The following is a 24,769-nucleotide window of genomic DNA, read 5'->3' on the forward strand; positions in this document are numbered from 1 at the left end:
TCCTGAAAAAAGTTCTTGTAGCACATTTTAACGTGAAAAGCCAGAAATAGGCCTACGGCTCATCGAAAGTTACAGAAGTAAAGGTATAATAAATTCTAATCTAGAATGCCGGAAATATGGCTAACCGAAAGTTACTTAAGTGAAGTATAGTAAATTCTAATATACAATGCCAGAAATATGCCTAATCGAAAGCTACTTAAGTAAAGATATAGTATACCGGTACCAAATTATGATCTAGAATGCTAAAAATATGACTGATCAACCTAAATAATCAAAGTAAAAACTGTATCCCCAACCTTGTTTCTTTGGAAGCTGTAACTTCAGGAAATTTGGTATAGTTTACTCGTAGGGAGTTTGAGAGCAGTGACGTAACTAAGGGAGGCAAACAGGGCTTATGCCTTGGGCGTCGGATTGGGGGACACAAAACTGGGCAAATGTTTATTTTCACTATAAGGCTAGAAAGGAGTTTTAACAAACTAAAATCGTAAAAGTTACCTCAGAAACTTTAACAGGACAACAACTACTCACCAGCCTTAGGATGATATCTAATAGAGCAGAAGTTAGCTTCAAAGCTACCTTTTGAAGGACATTAGAGACACCGCAAAGTTTAATTTTAATTCTATCTTTTTGTGTTTTCATTTAACGTACATCGATATAAGAGATTTGTAAAATGCCCCAGTGTAATACTCGAGACAACAGTTTGACTGTTTGTCCTGAAGCAACAGACTATTGATTCATTCTACACATATGCACATCCCGATATAACTCCAAAAAAGATTATGATTTACAGTTATTATGAATATATCAAGAATGCCATTCGCAGATTATTTGGCAATTAAATACTAATTAAACGGCGTGAGAAACATCTTGGCATTTGAAGGCGGCGCTCCAAGTTCCCTTTAAATGCTGCCAGCAAATGAAAGACCAGCGGTATTGCCACGTTTATTTTGTACACATCCACGTCTATTCCCTGTCACTTGATCGCGCTGTAGTTTGTCTGTTTAGCCATAGCCACACCCCTTTACCACTTGGCACCGTCGCGCTAGAGCTTGCGTTTTATTCGTTTAGCTGAAATGCCAAGATGTTTGTCACAGGCTTTAGTTTGGTGTTAAATTAAGTACTGCAATTTTGAAATCAAACTTTACCACTTGAAGGAAAAAATAGAGTAGGAGAATTACTGTGTTGCCAACATCAGGTGTAGTCCGGGAAAATTTTGGTTTGGTTGGTCAGGATGGGGAAGGGGCTCTAAGGCGAGTTCTTGCCCCGAGCGAAAACTACCCTAGTTTCGTTGCTGCTTGAAATGAAAAGAAATTTTTGAGTTTTACATCCCACGGTTATGCCTTCTAGGCTGAAGGAGACCGTGATGATGAGAAATGAATGAAATGGTGGAGTGAAGAAAGTGGGAGGAAACGGGAAAACCCCCGAGGAAACCCACGAACATGGTGTTTGTCCACCACAAAGTTTACTTGGCGTTAGCAGGGTTTGAACCCGGGACCCCATGCACCAGAGGTGAATGCTCTACCACTGAGCCACCGCGGCCCCTGCGTTGCTGCTTGAGAGGAGAAAATACAGTGAAATCCTTCAACTTTCAGTATACTTAATCTGTTTATCTAGCAGATTATGGTTTTCTTTTCTATAAGTGATATTGCAACACTTCACAATACAATAAATTTACTTCGTAAGGATAAGTGATACTCACGTACTTATCTTTTTGATCCCAACTTCAACACATTTATTCTGTGGAGAATATCGTGTCTACAATGAGATTCTTTATGTCACTTTAAATGATTGATTATTTTTATTATAATAAACACTGACGTAATTATTCTATCATTAACAATCGAGAACTCAATACCAGTAGCGTATTTAATTTTTTATCTAGACGTCAGCTGAGAAACTACGTCCGATTACAGAAGTTCTTGAGATTTTTCTCTTTTAACTCGTTATGTTGTTTGATGTCAGGAATATCCCAAAGAACAAGTTACCTAGAATTGTATTATTTAATTATTTTCAAGAAATCATTGTAATTTTTTTCCAAAAAATTGTCATTTTTTAAATGTAAACGATACAAACACGGGAACCACATAGTCCCATAGTCTCTCTTAAAAAAAATAAAATAAAATTACTTCCCCAATATGTTTGAGGGTTTATATACAGGGTGTTTCAAAACAACACCGACAACGTTTGGGAGGTGATTCCGGACACCAAGATAAGAGAAAAAGTATAGACCATCCTGGGTGCACAAATTCTTCCTTTCGGAGCTATAGGCTGACGAAAACAAACAAAAAAAAAAAAAAAAAAAAGAACTTTAAAGGTCCATAGCTTCAAAACTATGGAACCTACAGTAGTCGGATAAAGACTTCATTTAGCAACTAATATGTGCCCTATTCAAATATCTGTGTTTCAGAATCCTGCGCTACTTCTGCAACGATTTTTATAAAGGCAGTTGGTGAGTACTTCAAATTATATTCCCGTAGCCAAACTCACTCTATAAAAATTGTTACGTGAATACCTTAGAATTCTGAAACATGTATTTTTGGATGGCGCACATATTAGTTCCTAAGTGAAATCTTAACCCGACTACGGAAAGTCCCATAGTATTGCAGCTATGGACCTTTTGAAGTTCATTTTTTCAAGTCTTCGGCAGCCTATAACTTCGAAAGGAAGCATTTGTGTACCCAGGTTAGTCTAGGATAGTTTTTGCCTTATCTTGGTGTCAGGAATCACCTCCCAAACGTTGTTGGTGTTGTTTTGAAACACCCTATATATATAAACCCTCAAAATTAATCAAAATATTGCGATCTTGGCCAATAATTAGTTTTTGGATCAGGGTCTCAAAATTTTTGAACGGCCCGAAATCGAGTTTTCGTATTTTCTACGGAATAAACACATCATACTGAGTTAAGTAATAGTTTAGGTTTGGCTACACTATATGTAGTTTTCCAGATATAAGGCGTATAAGAAGATTTTTGAGTGAAATATATTGGATCTTTTAATTAAAAAAAAAAAATAGTACAATTAAATCTTTAAAGCTGGCAAGTTGTTTAAGTTATTAAGAGCTATACATTTAGGGCCTTATGCAGAGTCACTCTGACGTGTGATTAATGTCATACTAAATCGTTCGATTAATGTGCGTTTCCTGCAATAGTCAGGCCTTTAGTACGACGCTAATCATACGTCTAAACGACTCTATATAAGGAATTTAATGTTTTATCACTCAATAAGTTAGCCAAATGTGTAAGGTTGGACAGTTTTATTACGAACTGAACCTGCTCAACTTGTTTGACAGGTTTTAGGAAGCACAGTTGCTCAATAATAAGAGCGCTTGCTTCTGGTCTGAGAAATTCGTGGTTCAATTCCTAGCCATGTGAGTTTGTGGAGGACATATTGTGTCCATGTTCTTTCTCGGTGCTCTCCCACACTCTCATTCCACCCATTATTTTAGAGTAGTCCACCTTCATTAATCTTCCGACTCTTTTAGCCTACAACGAGCCGCGGTAGCTCACTGGTAGAGCGTTCACCTCTGGTGCATGGGGTTCTTGGTTCGATCCTAGCTCGCGCCAAGTGGATTTTGTGGAGGACAAACACTATGTGCGTGGGTTTTCTTAAGGTACTCCCGCTTTATTCATTCAACCATTTAGTTCATTTTTCATCATACTGTCTCCTTTAGCCTACATGGTATAACCGTGGAATGTAAAACTTAGATTTTTTTCTCTCCCAGAACTTGGACCTTCAGCTTATCACGTACAATCCGAATCTCATGAACTCCCCCCCCCCCCGCAAATCGAAATTGGTTTTCCGCTCGTAATCATATGCTAATATTTTAGCCATTGAAGAACCTTTTTTTAGAAGCAGTATTCGTGGAAGATACTATATACTGTGCAAGATACGAAGACATGGAACCTAGAAAATAGGTCTTAATTATGTGCGGCACTCTTGAATCAGTTTACCTGACTGTAGCCTCACTTTCTGACCAAAGTGTTAATGCAGTCTTTATGACGTCATTTGGGCCGCCAGCCTTGCGTCGCCTTTTCTAGCCTTGGGTACGTCAGCACACGTTGAGAAGCACTGGTGAGTGAGGAAGATACACATTTTGTCTGCTTTCCAAGGTTATGATTAGGGACCGGATTTTAAGGTGCAAAAATGTGGTAGGAAAAAGGGAATAAAAGGGACCAATAGAATATCTTTATTAAGTTCTATAGTGTACATGAACATTCTTTATTCATTACACCAGCAAATATTTTTAAAATCTTAGCATTAAATATTGGATATAAATTGCAAAATTGATTTATTTAATCCCGAACTTGTACAACATTCAACACTCTTGTAATAAAATTGTGGTTAAAACCAACTCGGTATTTTAAAAAAGAAAACTTTAATTTAGCAACATTGTGGCTTGAGAAACCGTCACATACTACTGGGTCTTCAGAAACTGGTTATTCTTGATTATGCACAACATTTCTATATTTCCGAATGTTAGTTTCTGACGCTTGGAGCTCAGGAGATCCTTGTATGTGGAGAAACTTCGCTCGACATCAACGGAAACTAGTGGTACACACTTTGTAAGCACATGGACGCTGCAAAGGTTGACGTTGCAAAGGTTTTAATGTCCGGATTGTTTCGCAAATTCAGTTCAAATTTATCCCTAGCAAATCTGTCGAAAATCATTGAGTTTTACATCCCAAGGTTATGCCGGTTTGTCTAAAGGAGACTGTGACGATGAGTAATGAATGAAATGGTGGAGTGAAGAAAGTGGGAGGAAACGGGGGACCCCCGAGAAAACTCACGCACACGGTGTTTGTCCACCACAAAGTTCACTTGGCGGGGGCTGGGATCGAACCCGAGACCCCAAGCACTAGAGGTGAACGCTCTACTACTGAGCCACCGCGGCCCACCAAATCTGTCAAGATTACGTCTAAATTTATGGAATGTTATGTGTAAACTAGATTGAAAATAAAACATATTGTTCTGTCCATTAAAAAAAAAAGAGAGAGAGAGAGAGAAATGGGGCAATAAAAGTACTGAAGGCTAAAAGAAATAAGAAAAAGGGAAATTTTATGAATCTAGCAAAAAAGGTGCAACATTCACTAAGAAGGCGCAACAAAGTGTGTTCATTTGTTTGTTTTATGCCCAGAAATAAACTTTGTTCGTTATAAAAAACTATCCTTTTTTTAAGAAAAGGTGCTGCACCTTAAAATCCGCTTTCTAGTTATGATAGAGCCTACTTCCTCAAGTGCATGTCCACTACAGATAGGATGGGTATACATTCTTGTTACCCGCTTTGAATCCTGCTATAACGCTTGCAAGAACAAAACGAGTACATTTCAAAAACAACCGAATGAATTAAATCTTATTTTGTTTCACGAAAATTATCCGTCTTTTTTTGTTTTTCGAATGATCTTTTCGTTTCCTGTTTTAAAAAAATCGTTTTTAGATTAAAAAAATAGTTTTCCGAAAATTTTTCTTTTTTTCCCAAAATTTCGTTTTCCCTTTTTCGAAAAAGAAGGTTGTCATTCCTATTTTAGAGACGAGACGAGAATTCGAGACGAGACGAAAAGTTTCATGCGTCTTGTGGGCAACACAGGTTCTCCCAAGCCTTGGATCTCATATGTTACATGATCCATAGTATTAAAAAAACTGTAAATTGATAAAGAAAATGTCCGAACACAATGAAGAGCATTTATAAACGTTTAAGGATGCTCAAGTTATTACACAATATACCAGGGGCGGATCCAGGACAGACTTCTGGGGGGGGCGGTAGGTTGTCATACTGCTACTTTTAAGGGCTCCAAACTTTGGGATGGGTTTTATTTATATACATAAAATAAGAAAGTCTCCTCTTCTGGGGGGGGGGCGATCGCTTCCCTGGATCCGCCCCTGCAATATATTTCAATAATAAATACGGTTTACTTGTTGTTATATTACACCTTTCGTCGACCTCTCGTCACGCAGGAGGATTCTGATAACTTCTAGATGAAGCTCAGAACAAAACTCAGGCACAAATTTTCAATGTGAATCTACGAGACGAGACGAGACGAGACGAGACAAGTTTTTCGAGAATCTTTTTAGATTATTAAAAAAAATCTTGAGATCGAGACAAGAAATCCTTATTGTGGTGCGATGATTCTTGCCTAATAATCAAAATACAACGGTCTTTAACAAAAATACTCACTTACACTTTTTTTTTTTTTTAAATAATAGTTTCGCGTCCCATACGGTTATGCCCTTTAGAAAAAAGGAAATAGATGATTAATGGAAGTTGAAAGAATTGGTGGAATAAAAATGTAGGACAAAACAATAGTACCTGGAGAAATCCCATGGTGTTGTCCACCACAAACTAACCGGAGATCGAACCAGGGACCGCACGCACCGGAGATAAGCGCGTTACCGCTGACCCACTGTGCATCTCACGTGGGAAGAAAGTGAGAAAACCCACGGACACGATTTTTGTCCTCCACAAAACTCATATGGCTTGGGGACGAACCAGAGACCCTTCGCGTGAGATGTGAACATTCTACCACTGAGCCATCATGCCCGAATCTTTCGATTGATGTGATACAGCTTTTTACCCTTCTCTATCCTGAGCATAACAACAACTCGTATATAAAAGTATGAGAGACTTGTTTTATCCTGATACCCTACTTGCAACAGCATCATTTCAAATTTTGTCAGAGGGAGGGGGACAGGATACTTCACCGATAAAAGTATCACGTTTTTTTTTTTATTAGTATATTAGTATACAATTGATTAAAATATATGTATTTCTCCAACTCTGGGGAGGAAATTATCCCCTTACCCTGCCCAAATGACGCCCCTGACCACATTAGCCTGAACATAGTATACATCAAGCCTATCTCGGATTTCACATTTATATTGCAAAGTCCCTTATAATCATGATGTTGGTAATGACCTATATTCCAAACTTATATACTATATAATACTGTAGGTCTACCTAGAATATATGCTGAATACTAAAAATCATTGTACTTATTATTTCTTTTCAGACAAACAACAGGAACTCGATTTGCCTTCTCTACGGATAGAGGATACAGCTGAACCGAGGTTGAAAAAGAAGGATCGCCATCATGGAAGCCAAGGAACTATGTCCCAAATATCTGGCGTCAAGAAGCCATTATGTCATACGAATAGCTTTACCGGTGAGAAATTGCCTAAATACGGGGTTGAAACGCCATATGAAGCTGATCTTGGAAGGGTAAGTTTAAGTTCTACTACGGTTTTTTAATGATCCTTTTGAGTTGAGAACTTCGGCTACCTTCGTACTTCCTCGTATAAGTGGGGTGGTGGTCAGTGTTTCCATCTATCAGCTGAATGACCAAATATAAAATTTGTTCTAATTTAAGTGCTTGTGAGCACTCAATTTTGAAATTTAAGAAAGCTCAGTATAACTTTTAAACTCGAAACTTGGAAAGAAGAGCCTAGTAGTTACAAGCATGGGCGCCCGAAGGGGGCATGATGGGGCCCGGGACCCCCTGGCTCACGAAAATGTATACGTAAATGTAGCAAACCACGTATATTAAATACCAGACGTAATAGTATATAGCAACCATTGAGATGGCTCCCTTTCTAGAAAATTTTCTTCGGGCGCCACTGGTTACAAGGTATTTGCAATACCAGGTAATCACCTTCTTCTAACAGTAAATGGCAGCAATTGAAAAATTCAGTTTCTGATCTCAACTACAAACCATAGCTATCAACTATAGACTGGAATATCAGTTTCTTTCTTTCTTTCTTTCTTTTTTCTTTTTTCTTTTATATATATATATATATATATATATATATATATATATAAATATAGAGTTAGCAAAAGTTGGATCCCAATTCTTACGCAAAGATGTTTTCAATTAGTGGCATACACGTAGGAGGATTCCGGGCTTTAACCTCCCTCTTTCAACAAGATAAGTTTATTATGAAACAATAAACATTTACGATAGTCAATATATGCAGTGACGTACAAAGAATTTCTCAAAGGGTATTCAAGCATCCAAACTCATATCGTTTCAGAATACGTGTGATTTTTGATTGGTTTAACATGAAAATGGATCTACAATAGCGGAAATCTCCCTATAGCAATGAAGAAGTTCACGCGATTTTTGTACACATCATCATTTTTCCATATATTGTCAAAGACGGGAGTTAAAACCTGGAACCCCCTTACCCCTTTGCGCACGCTATTCCAGGTTTTCAAAACTTACAGAAGATTTATAGATTTATAGAAAAATCATATATATATATATATATATATATATATATATATATATATATATATATATATATATATATATATATATATATATATATATATATATATATATATATTCTGAAACGACATGACGTTGAATGGTTAAAACCCCCTTGATGAAAATCTATGTACGCCACTGCTCTTAATTCATACGGAAATTTTCCGAGAGAAGAAGACAAGACCCACTGGGTCATCTTATGGGTTGTTGTGTTAATGAGATGCTAATTGTGACTAATGATTGTAGAGCAAAATTAGAATAAACTAGTTAGAAAAGGGAATTAAGTGGTCAAAAGACGCGGCTTAGGTGTAATAATACTAATTTTGCTCGCAACTTTTTAACTTTTAAAGTAATTTTGCTCTGCTATAAAAATTTTCAGCGTAAATTGTACTGTGATGATTTTACATTCCAGAAATATAGAAATACAACAGTCTTTGACTGTGTGTGGGGTCAAAAATTGTAGGTAATTTATCTAAACTGATAACCAACGGCGCCGACTTCTCTGTAACATTGGGGGGGGGGATTTCTTAAAAATCTACATACAACAATGCATATAACAATAAAAATACATATTCATAAAAATACATGGGGCCCACATGAACTTTGCGGGCCCGGCCGCCCCTGGTTTGGCGTTCTTGCTGATAACTTAATTTGGATCAATAGGACTCCCTCCATATACAGTGTAAGACATTGTTTTGAAAGGAAACAAGTTTTATTCTCTAATCACTCATACAAGTATAGGGTATCGGAAAAGTCAGTTTACCTTTTAAGAAAATTACTTTCATAATTATATGATGATGTAATTACCCTTCGTGCTAATTAATATATTTGAACGATCAGAGTTGTCATATTGTCATGTGATCTTGGCAGCAATGCACTCGGTATTCTTTTGAAATTAGGTTAAGATTATGGTGTGATGATTAAATTGAATTTTGTGTATGAGTAAACTGACTTTTGCGCCACCCTACGTTGTCTGTTAAGAAGAGTTAGCTGACAATAATTTTATACTGAACTGTACTAGATATTCATACACCTTTGAAAGATAATAAATAAAATGAGAATGCAATTGAACGGGTGAGATTAAGAAGGGAAAGATTCCACATAACCACACTTTTGGGAAACTGAAAAAAACTTCGTAGTAACCAAACAAATAGTCACAGGAAGAAACGTACTATTGGAAAGTCGCTCCTTATAACCTTAAGTAACATATACGCAAAAGTATTTTACCATTACATTCTTATTACGGTTATTATATGAGTTTAAAAACAGTGGAATCTTTCCCTTTTTAATCTCAACAGACTTAGAGGTCGAAAAAAGTAAAGAAAAACGTATTTATGAGTTTAAAACTGTTCTTTACTTATTGTTAAACCAACAAAAATACTGAAAATTAAACATTATTCACACATGTTATAAAAATAAAATACATGAGATATTGGTTTGTGCGTTTGTACACTGTTTCTATTACTACTCACTGTCCTTACTCTCATGCTCATCAGTAGGCCACTCTAAAAGTTTATTGTGAAACACTCTGGCTTGTTCCGGCACACAGTGAACCACTTTGGCAACAACCTCGAGTTTCTTCCTTTTTTGGGAACGATTTTTATATGCTTTTCAACAGAAGGGTCTGCTTCACCACCTTTGTACAGTTTATAAACTTCACTTTGTAGCCCGTCTTTAAAAGTGTGAGCTGTATTTAACATATCCCCTTTTTGCTACTGTGAATGTTAAGTGTTTGTAGGTACTGATTTTAAAAGTCTGTTTGGTTCGAACACTAGCACAAGTCTTTTTGAAAAATGTCGACCACCATCCTTTGAAGTTCAGAATTTGTTCGTTTCACCTCAAACAAAGGCTACTTGCTTTTTGTAGTGCTAATCATATCGTTGTGTTGATCAGGGGAGTAAATCCTATAGTGGCGTTTCATAGCTCTCTTAGTAACACCAAAGTTTCGGTCGCATGGAGAGAAAACTGGGTCCTCTAATGGGGAAAAATACATGTACTTCATTAAATCGCCTAATAATAGTAAGAAACAGGAACAATCTCACCAAAGTGTGATTTGCGGTTTTGCCCGGGACATGAGTCACTAAACACGTATAGAGTTTTCACTTGAGGGTCAACACTGTTTTTTATATAGTCATACAATAAAGAACACACCTCGTTTGCTCCTTTCTTTGCAATTCCTTCATGATAGGTGTACATAGTAGATTTTCAATTTCCTAAACTATGAACACAAAACACGTAATACCATAACTTTCTAAAAGTAGAACATTTCCTGAACAGGTATGCACGGCAAAGGAAGATTTTGCATAAAATCAAAACAGATTCCATGTACGTCATTTCTATTGGAGCATAATTCAGTTACTTCTTGCATTTTCTTGTAAAACTTACTTGCTCTCCTTTTATGGACCATCAATTCAGCTACAGCGACCCGTTTAGTGTTGTCATTCAATGTCGATTATGATATTTTTGTATTTAGGTCTTCACTTGTTGAACACACGTCAACTTGGGGCCTACCAAATCGGTACCCATAATTTTCCTTGTAATAAGTTAAAAAGCACTCATATTTTGTTATGTCTTTTAGTTCTGGATGCTTTTCCAGAAGCATTTTATGCATCTTTGTGCATGCCAGCCCAGCCTCTAAATATGTAACAGGATTTGAAAAATACTGGGAAGTTCTGTGGGGGGGGGGTTAAGACTCGATGTGTTCCTTTAGCACTAATAAAAAAATGGGAAATTGCTTATGGTTATCGTGTTTTTCTCTCATAGCAAAACAATAGAAACTTCACATACCTAGGCACTCCGGTATGTTCTTGTTTATCTCCATGGCTGAGAATAAGAAGGGAAAGATTCCTGGAATGTTTCCTTTCTTAATCTCAGTCAAATTGTTCACGAACTCCTACGTCAGAATGATGAAAGGAATCTTTCCGTTTTTCATGCCAAAATATGCGTCTTAAATAAAGGAACAAAATGGCTATTTCAACTCATTTTGACAAAAAAGTGGAATCTTTCCCTTCTTAATCTCACCGATTCAATTGTAAACACTTGATTGAAAAAAGAAAACTTTGGTTTGGGTAATGCCGATGCAGTTATTCCCTTTTCGGACGCTTCGCCACTGTTCATAGTTTATCTAATCACTATCTTAACTTACACTGTTATTTAATTAAAAGTATGGTAATTAAAACTTTAATCTATCTATTTGTGTAAAGTGGTTTCTATTGTATTTTTTCTTTTGTTTTTTTGCAGATGTTGTCCAATATTGACAAATGGGGCATTGATATCTTTAAGATAGGGGAATTATCTAACTCAAGGCCTTTAACCGCTGTAACGTATACGGTGTTCCAAGTAAGTGCTTTTACATATTTTTTCACCTTTTAGATACAGAATGATCCAAAAATAAGTATCCTTGTTTAATCGTTAGTTTTATTTTATTATGGTAGGTCTTTGTTCGTAGTTACAATAAATGCGAAAACTTTATAATGTAGCCTATTTGATACGTAAATACATTCTAAACGTGCTCTATTTTTGTTTAATATTATTAAAATCCAATAGATATCAAGGTTTTTTGAATAATACAGAGTGTCTCAACAGGCCCGTAGCCAGCCCAAAAACTTAGGGGGGGGGGCGATCCAACCATATGATAGTTCATCACCATATTGTAGTTCTTTTGCAAGCCTACTGTAAAACTTTTAGGGGCCAGCAAAAATTTAGGGGAGCCCGCCCCCCAGACCCCCCTGGATACGGGCCTGTGTCTCAAAAGTCCCTTAACATAGGATAACTCTGGTATTATCTAACGTAAGAGGGAAAACTGTCGCCAAATATAATGTCTTCAATCTAAAGTGAAGTTTGAACTTGTTACTACGCAAATCTCGCGCCAACTTGCCTCGAGAAGCAAATGCAAAGCCAAATTGAGGGAAAGACAAGCAAAGGGAAGGCAAACAGACAAAAGACGAGTACATTTATTGGATAAAAGAAGTGAATGTGAAGCTGTTACAATGTGTTTCAAAACAATACCGACAACGTTTGGGAGGTGATTCCTGACACAAAGATAAGACAAAAAGTAGATACCAATCTGGGTGCACAAATCCTTCCTTTCAGAGTTATAGGGTGCCGAAAACATTAAAAAAAAAATGAAGATTAAAGGTCCATAGGTTCAAAACTGTGGGACCTATCGTAGTCGGGTCAAGACTTCACTTCAGGAACTAATATGTGCACTATCCAGAAATACATGTTTCAGAATCCTAAGGTACTCATAACAATTTTTATAGAGGTAGTTTGGTTACGGGCATATAATTTGAAGTACTCACCTACCACCTCTATGAAAATTGTTGCGGAAGTACCGCAGGATTCTGAAACATGGATATTTGGATAGGGCACATATTAGTTTCTCAATAAAGTCTTAACCCGACTACGGTAGGTCCCATAGTATTGAAACTATGGACCTCTAAAGTTCATTTTTTCATATTTTCGGCAACCTATAACTTCGAAAAGGAGCATTTGTGCACTCCGGTTGGTCTATACATTTCGTCTTATCTTGGTGTCAGGAATCACCTCCTAAACGTTGCCTGTCGGTGTTGCTTTGAAATGCCCTGTATAATACCGCAACCGAAAGCACTATAATTTTAAGGAAATCTACAACACCTGTCATCCGCAAAGCAAGTTTTATGGATGCCAGTTAAAAAAAAAAAATAATAATGTTCTGATAAGAACAAAACAACATGTAACATTTCACTTTTCATTCTTACGATAATCCATTGAATTTTTACGGATTATCTGTTTGTTGATTACCGACTTTGCTTACTTTAATGAATAAGCAGGTGTAAGATAAAAAAAATGTGTATTACTATGTAATTACCGTGATTTGTACATGTTTTACGAGTATTAGTGTTCGTTGTTATCTTGTGTCTACACGTATACTGTACCTTGAATTTATCACCCGAGCTATAAATACTTTGTAGGTTATGACTTAAGAAAGCTATATTTACAAAAGTTACTTTAAAAATAGTGATAAAGTCTCTATAGTTCACATTGAATTGTCACAGTAAGATATATATATATATAAGAAATATCCTTTACCAAGTCCACTTTTCTTAGTTAACAAAATTTTTTGTAACATAGGAGAAAACACCTGATCTTGAAGAAACTATGTGCGTTGAATTCGAAAATGTATTCAGTTTTTCTTCATCACGTGCAGTTTTCCTACAACAGGGGGATTGTGGGGGAAATTCCCTCAAAAATTTCCCTTTTTCACGTATTTCACAACCCTACCTCTTGTCACCTTACGAATAATAATACATTAAATAAACAACAACAACAACAACAACAAAACCTTGATTGATACTCAATAAACCCTCTAAGTTTCAGAACAATCGCGTTATTATTTATAGAGAAATAAGATATCTATATGTCTCTGCTTTCAGATCTCTTGATTTGGTGGAGAAAAACGATTTGCTTCATTACCACAAGCACAGACATAAAATAGAAGACAATACGATTTACATTTATCACAATTTACAATAAACAACAATACAAATGTACAAAAATATCATGAAAAAGTCATTAAAATTACTAAAATGTATTAAAATTCCATTGAGTTACACAAATGTACACTACTTCCTTATTTTGTAAGAAGTATTGCATTCTCTAACAAGATCCCAACAATAGTCTCCCATCATTCAAGGATCCCATCGTCTCTGTTACCTTTTATCCATTGCCATTATGTCTTGGTGGAATCTTTCCCCCTGTTCGTCATTGATAGCACCTAGATTAACAGAAAAGAAGCTAAGGTGAGAGTGTAAAAAGTGGATTTTTAGACATCCTACAACCAATTCTTCGTATTTCTGTAGCATGTCCTGTACGATTTCACTTTAATTCTCCACTTTGTTATTGCCCAGAAAGTTGCGCACAACACTTAAACACTGTCCAGGCCGCTAGCTCGGCACTATTTAACTTGCTGTCAAAGCTGTCATCAAGCACGAGTTTTCTAATCTGGGGATCAACAAACTCTCCCGCTGAAATCTTAGCATCACTCACATTAGAAAACTTATATCCCGAGAAAGTGTCCATGGCTTTGACAAAGTTCTTCATAAGCTCTAACTGTATATGAAGTGGTGGCAGTAGTATCTTAACGCAATTGTTCTGAAACTTAGAGGGTTTATTGAGTATCAATCAAGGTTTTCCTTGGTTTAACCCTTGTGCTATTATTTGTAAGGGAACAAGAGGATTAGGAAATACACGAAAAAGGGACATTATTGAGGGAATTCTCAAAACAATTGCTCTGTGGCGGGAAAACTGTACGTGATGGATAAAAACGGAATGAATATTCGAATTCAGCGCAAATGTTCCTTTAGGATGAGGTGTTTTCTCTCATGTTACAACAAATAAGTTAAAATTTGTTGACTAGTGTTATTGAAAGACAGCAGACCATTCTTGTCTTCCTTTCCCTTTAAATATGAAATAGTCAAATAGTTATGATTTGCTTCAGTAGATTAGAAGGAATAATGTACATTGTAGGCAGACAATGGTCAATATATCCATGAGCCCCAGTTTTTTGAGTGACAAAAATAATTTAAGCTATTACTTATATATGTTTGAAAGTTTATAGTAAAATTATGATGTACCCATAATAGTTGGGTTCTGGTTGCCCTTCGCCCCCCCCCCGCGAGTTTTTACCTTCTAGGTCCGCCACTATAGTCGGCGCCACCTGAATTGGCGTGTGGCATCAGCCAATAAGCTCGCAGTGTGCTTTTACTAAACCTTCAGGGAGGAACTAAATGATTCATAATTGATTTTGTTCGTATTTGTGTACAGTTATGAATGATTAGATTAACCTCTGAAGGTTTAGTAACAGTGCACTGTGAGCGTATTGGCTAATGCCACATGCCAGTTCGGGTGACGCGGACTATAGTAAGTAGAGTCATTACTTCTGACGCTTAAGGGATCCTGTTGGATCCTGGAAATGTGTGCTTTGGAGAATATCTACTCGACACTCCCTTTTTGGGCATTTCTGCTTTAGTCAACACACGTGTTGTTTCCTTACGTTATTGTTTGAAAATGACCACAAAAAAATGTTAATTTTCTTTATTGATCCATGCTTGAAAAATTAGGTTTGACCCAGGAATTGGCGTCTACGCCAATTGGGTTGAATTTGACGAAGGAACTTGGCCAAAATAAATAAATAAATAATTCCGTAGGTTTAGCTTATGATATCCACCACATTCCCTCTCTCCCCAGAAAATAAATTTAAAAAAAAAATGACACGTTAAAAAGGTAATATTCCGTTCGTTTACTACTATCTAGATTTTTCACCTTCATTATCTTTCAACAATATTTTTCCCTTGCCCTTGTGTAGTCTGAAATCCAGAAAATAACGAAAACATACGATAGGCGTAGTACGTGGCGTATCTCATAGATGGCTCTGCGTCTTTTGTTTTTATCGTTTGTCTGTAGATAGTTGGAGGTTGAGCAAACAGTACTTGTTTTATTAATGTCTCTCCAAGGTTGTTACGAAAGCTTCCCAAAATTTTGATCTTTTGTTTTCGTGTCAAGATGATAGCTACAAAAGACACGTGCAGCCTATAAGTAGGCGTAAAAGACAGATCTTTTTTATTGTGTTTTTTTTTATTTGTATAGGCGTACTTTAATTTGTACGGTGCGTAGTGATTACGTAATGTTCAGAAACTGAAAACAACTTAATTTAAATAGTTTAGTGATGTTGTACATTGTACGAGCGACATTTTTCTTTTCTTTTCTTTTCTTTCTTTTTTTTAACATTTTCGTTGCATTACCCCATACCAATTTCACTACGTTTCATCATCATCGTTATCATAGGTGTTCTGCCATTATTGGCAGGTCGCTTGCTGCAACTGAGAAGCTTCCATGCTCCACGATCTTCCACTATCCTGTTCGTCCTAATCTTAAGAAAAGATCAGTCATTTTTCAATCATTTTTCTATATCTACCCCTCCTCCCCCCGAAGTTGCAGGGCTGAATTTGAATTTAAACGTGCATCGGAACGGAAGTGTCACTGTTCATCTTAGCGACCCCATAAACGATGGATTTAACACTAATATCCGTCATTTTCGATCATTTTTAAGTATCCCCCCTCCCTCTCCCCTGAGTTGCACTGTCAAAAGTGAAATTATAAAAACTACTCCAAGCGTGAACCTCATCTATATTGAAAATTTGATCGAGATCGGTCATGTGGTTCAGAAGTTATTACGTCACAAATATGGTGACTTTCATTTTTATATATATATAATTTAGACCTACGTTCTGTGATATTGCTAAATTACACGATTCGAACGTTTCAGAAATTCCTTTTTCTGTACTCTTCATAAACTTCATATTTCTTAACGAATATTTTGTTCTAGTAAGAAGTACTCAAAATTGTGAACTCGTATGTACGATACACGCATCTACATCGGTTTATTTCTTGAATAAAATTACGTATTCTTGCCAGTATTAGTCACATTGATAGTTTTTACCTTCTTTTTTGTATTATCATTAATGAGATAATTTTGAGAATCTTATCGATTTTCCCTTAATTCGGAAAATACCTAAATCATTAACTCTTATCAATTTTACTTTTCTTAAAATAGATATTTCTGTCAGGTACAGTGTTACAAATTGCGTGAAATATTGTAAAAAGACAGCAATTTGACAGTTTACGCAATGACTCAGACTTAATTACAGCTTATAACAAAACAGTTATTATTATTATTATTATTTTGTTCTCACTGTACATAGGCATGTCTTCTTTCTTTGCTTTCTTTTATTCCTATTAACATTTTAGAAACACAAGTTTTGGCATTCATTAATAATTATTGTCTTGTTTCCAAGAAAAAAAGAAAGTTACTTAATCTCACGTTTTATTAAAAGAAAAATATTACTTAATTTCTTGTAAATTTAAGAAGAAAAGAAAGGGAATATTACTTAATTTATTGTTGTTAAGAAGAAAAGAAAGAAAATGTTACTTAATTTGTTTTTAAGAATGTAACAATAACATTTATGTATAAATATGTATATGTTGATATGGACAAGAGTCCAATCGTTTGATATCATTTTTCTTTATGGCCAGACCTGAGCATTTAACTTGTTAAGTTTTATGGCCAGACGTATATAAACATGTTTTCCTAGACAGTTCTGATATAATACATAAAGAAGACATTAAATAGTGGATGTATTCTCAATTATAAAGAAGGAATTTTGTGGAAAATAAGAAAAGTAAATGCAGAAAATCTTCAAAAAAATACATCATTTTAAATATATTTTATCTTGAATGTTCGTATTGAATATTTAGTGAGTAAAGTACGTTTTAATTAGTTCCAGAATTTCCGAAATGACGAACGTAGGGCTATTATATAGATGTTATAAAAAGAAACTAAATGTTACTTAATTTCAAAGTTTCGAGGAAAGAAATGAAAATGTTACTTAATTTCTTTTTTTATTCTTTCTTTCCAGGAGCGAGAACTTCTGAAAACCTTCATGATCCCGCCGAAGATCTTCATTACGTTTATGATGACTCTAGAGGACCATTATTTGAAGGATATCCCGTACCACAACAGCCTCCATGCAGCGGATGTCACACAATCCACGAACGTGCTTTTAAATTCTCCGGCCCTTGAGGTAAAATTATCTATCCTAACACTAACTTTGTATGACCTTGACGACGGAACATTACAAATATGTACCGGTAATATAAACTTGACTTTGTTAATGCAAATACCTATTGAGGAGTGACAAAAGTACAAGAAAGAGAGTATAGAGTTACTAGTCAAATCTGTGTTTTTAGAGGATTCCAGAAGTTCTCACTCACCAGATTACAGATCTGCGAAGAAATCGTGTGGTTTGATGGTTCAGACACAGAATTTGATCATGTGTTGTAAATATTTATTTATTTAATTTATTTATTTATTTATTTATTTATTTATTTATTTATTAAGCAGGGATATGGAGAATTGTGTTGTACCATGTGATATTCATAATTTTCTTTTGGATTGCATAACCTCTTGATTACATAAATTAAACAGAGAATTATATACATCTGTGCATACCGAAGATCACGGTCCAGTCATTCACTTTTTCACTCTGTGTATTATATACGGAATATTTTGTTTATGCGCCCAGCTTCTGTGAAATGGGTACAAGGGAAAGCCTAGGGATAAAGGCGGTCATAGCTTGATGATGTTCATTTCATTTATATGTGCCGGTGTCAAATGTAGGAACGGATCCACCGTAGGTCTTATTGTCTTCTACAGAATGAGGTCTGGGCGATTCTTTGTCTTTTTTTAAATATTTTTATGCTTGATTATCATTATTTGTTGCGTTACGTAATTTATTGTTTATAAGAAGAAAAGAAAGGATTATTACTTAATTTGTTGTTAAGAAGAAAAGAAATGAAATATTACTTAATTTATTTTTGAAGAAGAAAGGAAAGAAATGTTACTTAATTTCGCCTTTTTCTTAGAAGAAAAGGAGGCAACTTTGCTTGATTTCTTTGTAAATGCTATCACAGCTTGCCCTATATAATAACTATACAAGGTGGCTCAAATAAGTCGATTGACAAAAAGGATGTATTTAAAAAAAAAAAAAAAAAATAGCAACATAATAAATAAATAAGTAAATAAATAGGGTCACGACTTTTCTCAGGTGACAGGATTTTCGAACTTCGTTGTAATACGTCTACGTAGGGATTCCAGATCTCAAATCAAATAAACTTGGACTTCTATTAACAATTATACTACTCTCTGCCCATATTTAAAAAATCCGTTGGGAAGGGAGAGGTCTAGTGTGTATTATCTTCTACAGCACGTTATTTTTCCCAATGTACTTTTTAAACGTATAAATTTAAGAAGTCCCTCCTGTGGAGAGATTTTTGAAAGTTACTATTGTCATCAACAAGAGCTTATTCTATCAGAAACATTAAAGTTCAGGGTTGCAGGCATAACGCACCCTGTATGGCCAAGAGAAGCTAGTTTCTCCGGTATATGGTGTCTCAAATATTGGATAATGTTTGGCTACAACTTCCAAAGAGCTCAGAAAGGTTTTATTCAAGTCGTGAATTTATCGCATATCGCTTTGCACTATTCGTTACTGCTACTGCAATGTGTGTGTTAACAAAAAATTTCTGAGTAACACGCTCATCATAAAGAATGTTGCTTTTTATTCTCATGTTTTTTTATTAATATTTTTTTAATTGATTAAAACTTTACAATACATATGTACTAAAATTAGGATATTAAAATTCTCGTGACAAAAAGTCCAATAAAGTTACGAACAAGACTTAAACGGCTGCACGCCACATGTGAGCCTAATGTTCCGAATGCAGTGGCGGCTTTAGCGGGTAGGCACGGGCCCACCCAAAAATTTTGAAAAATATATAAACATTAAAAGACACAATAAAGAGTAAATATATTTTCCACTATTTATATTAATGGTTGATAATTATTTGACAAATAACACCTACCACTACTGTAAAAGTAATCTAATACTGTCATTAATCAATCAAATGTGTATATGTATCCATAAAGGTTGGGAGTGGGCCTACCCAAAATTAAAATCCTAAAGCCGCCCCTGTCCGAATGATGTGATAAGTAACAGATTTAGCAATCTTATCTAAGTCCATGGCATCGCTTAAAGAATACACCTTGTTCCTATTTCAAGGAGACTACTTACTTTAATTTCTTTCACTCTTTGCACCTGTAATAGTCAATTGGGAACAAGGTAAAAAAAAAAAAAAAAAAAAAAAAAAAAAACGTAGTTAATAATTAAGTCACGCAGTTTTAGTTCATCTCTACCTTTAGTATTAGATAAGCATTCTCTTTATGACGTCTGAAAATTTGCCTTGCACTTATTAACTCAGTGGTTGTTACACTGTTCAGTTTATATCCTTATTTTTATATTACTTATCTACTAACTATATATGAATGATAGTTTTAGTATACTCATTAAAGAAAATGTAAATTGAAATAAACATACTTTTTTTTCTTTCTTTACAGTCTGTGTTTACACCATTAGAAACAATGGCAGCCATATTTGCGGCGGCAATTCATGACGTAGATCATCCGGGGCTTACTAATCAATTTTTAATAAATTCAAGTAAGTATTTACTGAAAGTCCAGTATTCTTTGTTATAATATCAGAAGTATTTTCGTCAGATATATTCTAACTTTTAACTATGTTTATTACCTAGCATGTCTAATAAAGATGAAATTAGATAAATAATCGCATTGCGATCTGCCATATTGATGTTAACATACTCGTATAAGACATGAATGCTACAAAGAAATGGAAAATATGTTGATTTTTGTTTGTAAATAGCTTGATTTTTTTAAAAATTTTCTTTGTATCGAAACTTTCAAAAGTGTTTTTAAAAAAAAATATGATGGTGATCGGCATACCTTCACTCAAAAGACTGCATGAAGAATTTTTCTTCGGCAGTGGCCTCATGTTAATAAATAACCAAATTAAGTAATGAAACTGACAGTTTTATATTATTTACTGTACAGGTCTATATTTTATTTTATTTTATTTTTCCACTTGTACTTAAATATTTGCTTTTCACTTTACTGTCTCAAGTTTTCTACTCTTGGGATATGTTGATATTGATCGGGTGACTTTTTTTTTTTTTTTTTTTGTTAATACCTATGGGCGGCAAATATATTAATTTTGGCCCTGCTAATTATTTTATCATTAGCATATCTCTGAACAATAAACACAAATTCTCAAAGTGTAAGATTGACTACAATTATCACTGACAGTTAATTGTCAAAAAGCACTTTCAGACTGTTTCGATTTCGAACTGCACGGTGTCAGTCCAAGGGTTAAACCACATGAAATTTACCGTACACTTTGTGCATGACATTGGGACAGTTATACATCATTAACCAGTTTTATTAGTAGTGTTAAATATTAAGAATTTTTCTTACAAAGATAGAAAATTAACATCGTCCTGGATTATTATTATTATTATTATTAACTAATTTTCCTTATACTGGTGTCACAGATTTTTTGAAAGCATAAAACACTTGGGTGTCAGCTGATTTACTTTTGTTTAAGTTAAAATTGTGATAATTATAGCAGGAAACCAAGTGACATTCACTGTGATCGTGAAAGATTAGTTATCAAGTGACTATTGTCCATATTTAGTGTTAGTAATATCACACCGATTATTCACCTAAAAGATAATGAATCATTTTTTTTTTTTTTTTTTTTTTTTTTTTTGCTCTTTTGGATGTATTTTTGACAGTATTAACCCCTACACTACCAACCGAAAGGGAAGGGGGTACTTTGTGTCCACTACAATATGTTTTTTTTTTTTTTTTGTAATTACCCTTCTAATCGTTTCTTTAAAATTGTAAAAAAAAAAAAAAAAAAAATGTTGGTCATGTTTAGCTAAAGCATATACCGTACGGTGGTGCAGATTGGACGTTAGTCCGTCTCATAAATTTGCTATTTTAAGTTGCTGGGCGCAAGGTACCCCCCTCCCCCATTGGTAGATGATGTCCCTGACTGACATTTAGAAGTGTTACTCCTGGATGTCAGTACAATAAATAGCTGTATTCCGCCTTTTCTGAATTTAGTGGTTAGTCTCATCCCGTGTACAGTTCACTTCAGTTACTGTAGATTTTTGTGACAATTTCTAATTTGTTTCTTTTCCAAGATATATTTAATCTTAACAGATGGGTACAACAAAATGACCCACTTGCTAGTCTGCGTTACAAACAATACCTAGGCAGTGCGAGGGTTAATTTTTTAAAAAGATATTTTCATGTTATATATATACATATATACAGTATAGTTGAAACTTAACAGTAGAAAATTCAACAATAACAATTTTTAGTGAAAGAAATCGGCACTGACAAATACAATAATCCTCCAAATGTTTAGGAATTACATTTTTCAATGCATGTTGTTTCTAAAGCATTCAAGGAAAGAAGTTTCTTAAGATTCTTTACTGCGTGAAGTAGGTTTCGAAGCTTATCTGCCACGAAATGCAAATATCAGCTGCTGTGAAACCCTGCCTTGCACAAGAACATGGATATTCAACTGTAAGCAAGGTTTCGTTCATAAAATTTTGTCCGTGGATGGGGCAGTGGGTGAATCAAAATGTGAAAGGGCTGCACTGGGACGTTTTATTGGTATTTATTCTTTGAAAATTCGTGAACATGGACTTTAAAACGGTTGGCGAAGAGTATATAGATGCGAGTTTGTTTGATATTACATTTTAAAGGATGTGCCCTGCACAAGTGTAATTTTTCTAATCACAACTTAATTTATTTTAGCTTCGGTAGAGGGAGGGAGGTTGGGTAACCCCTAAAACTACGCCTAAAAGAAACTGTTAAATTTGTTAGGAGCTTGGAAGAAGAGATAGGATTCTCATAGAGCCTATTCTGACAAATTTTCAAAAGAGCATCTTCAGTTACAATATTCCCTTACGGAAATTATATTATCAAAGTAATTTATTATAGTATTATATAATATATACGGGGCAGATCCAAGGAAGGCTATAGCCTCCCCTTGACGCTCAGATATACACTGGACAAAATGGGCTTCAATCCTGCTTTACACTGGATAAAACGGCAAACTATGGTTTAGCCCCTCCCTTGATTATATTCTGGATCCGCCACTGTATACAGGCACGGATCCAAGGGAGAGCTAATGGCCCCTTCCTTGACTGTCAGGTATACACTGGATAAAATGGGCTTCAATCCTGCTTTTATATATATATTTACTTCCAACATATTGTATTTTTATGCCACTGTATTACCTATCCAAATAAGTTATATCCATATAAGTTATACTATGACCTTATTCTAATACATAGGTATTTTCTTTTCATTATTACTTTAGGTTCGGAATTGGCGTTGATGTACAATGATGAATCCGTACTAGAAAACCATCATTTGGCCGTAGCGTTTAAATTGCTACAAAATGAAAACTGCGACATTTTTGTCAATTTGGGGAAGAAGCCGAGGCAAACGCTAAGGAAGATGGTTATAGATATGGTAAGATATTTGACACTACATTAACAATGAAAGGACGTGAGTGAATAAACATATTATAATACACATCAGTTTTCGTTCTCAACAAATTGTTTAAGTAATATGGAGAAAGGCGTAAAAATAAGTGGCCTTTACATTGATCACTTATTTTTACGCCTTTCTCGTTTTTTATCAAAGAATTCTTTCATGAATAAGATGCTTAAAATCATACTAGGATCAGTACTGTCTTTAGTTTAAAGTCAAGACTCTTGAATATGAACTAAACTTTATAATATAGTAGATCCAACATTTTTATACTAAGCAGGACTTTTAAACTGAGCCAGGTGCTTCATATTTTGTTCGTTGCTTTTTGGTATCTTTAAAGGTAGTATTGTGAAACCGAGGAATGAGTGTACTTTGAAACTATTGATAGGATCTTCCAAAATTAAATTTAAAAAAAAAAGAATAAGAAATATTAGAGAGCGTATATAAGTATGACGATCATCTATCAATAATTCTCACTCATACTGATGATATTAAGAGAAATGAGTAACTCAGTGGAAACTCATCTGGATTTCTCTACAAGTTTTTGCAACAAATTCGATCGGTTCACCTCGTAAACCTCTTTCAGAAGCAGTTGAAGATAAGAAATGAAAATAGGAAATATGTAGTGTAAATATTAATGCAAATAAATAAACAAAATTCACGAAGTCTCCTTTTAGCTAGCAATTTTGCACTAACGCTGATCTGTGCCTACTGCAAGTCTACTGTTGGAGCCTTTAATTCTTTAGTTTCATGCTGTGAGCCTACCGTTTCATTTTTTCTTTTTCTTTTTTCTTTTTTTTTAGGTTGCCTTTGTGTGTTTGTTTTTTCTACATATTTCCTGTTATATTTTATCTTACATATAAAAAGGTCAAAGGAACTCTGTGAGGAAAGTCACATCGCTAAAAAAAATTAAGTTTTGTCGCGTGAAACTAAAGGATTGAGAGTTACTTAATGTACTAATTGTTAATTAATTAGCACATTAAGAAAATTTTCTTCTTTCAGTTTCAAGCAAAGGAACTTTCACTTTCACTGGTATGATTTCCCTCATGAGCTGTCTCTGGAAGAAGTAGTGCCTAAGTAAAACTCACGGGTAGTTTGTTTGAACTTACAAAACATTTAATCCTGCAATGCTTTCCTGAAGAAATCTTTGCAGGATTTTTTTTTTTTTTTCGAAAAAGATCAGTTTTCAGCTTTTAGGATCCTTCCACCAGTGGCGTGTATGCTAAAACTTTTAGTAGATATACGCCCGGTCGTTTTCGAATATATAGCGTATACTTATTCCCGTATGCGCTTGTTCTTTCTTGAATTTAATGTGAGTGTACGCTGGATTTTAAGAATATTAGGTGTGTATACGCCCTATTAATCCCGTTACATCCCTGCCCTGCGCCAAAAGTACATGTTTTCAATAAGTGATTATATTTTCATGTAAGTGACACATCTGCTGCAAAAGGCCACAGAATTAAATGACTGAAACACCTTAGGAAAACTG

General features: G+C 35.0%; 1 protein-coding gene across 9 annotated transcripts in view; it reads left to right on the forward strand.

Annotated features, from left to right (window-relative positions):
- dnc (phosphodiesterase dunce) overlaps nt 1-24,769 on the forward strand; it is an 872,058-nt gene that overhangs the window by 836,122 nt on the left and 11,167 nt on the right. For all 9 annotated transcript variants that reach the window (XM_081742182.1, XM_081742183.1, XM_081742184.1 and 6 more), the window contains 5 exons: nt 7,005-7,213; nt 11,499-11,597; nt 17,714-17,878; nt 20,251-20,350; nt 23,105-23,259. In XM_081742182.1, coding sequence (XP_081598308.1) covers nt 7,005-7,213; nt 11,499-11,597; nt 17,714-17,878; nt 20,251-20,350; nt 23,105-23,259 — 728 coding nt within the window. The remainder of the gene's footprint in view (nt 1-7,004; nt 7,214-11,498; nt 11,598-17,713; nt 17,879-20,250; nt 20,351-23,104; nt 23,260-24,769) is intronic.

The sequence above is a fragment of the Thermobia domestica genome, chromosome 16 (genome assembly GCF_964235325.1).
Source record: "Thermobia domestica chromosome 16, izTheDome1.hap1.1, whole genome shotgun sequence".
NCBI lineage: Eukaryota > Metazoa > Arthropoda > Insecta > Zygentoma > Lepismatidae > Thermobia > Thermobia domestica.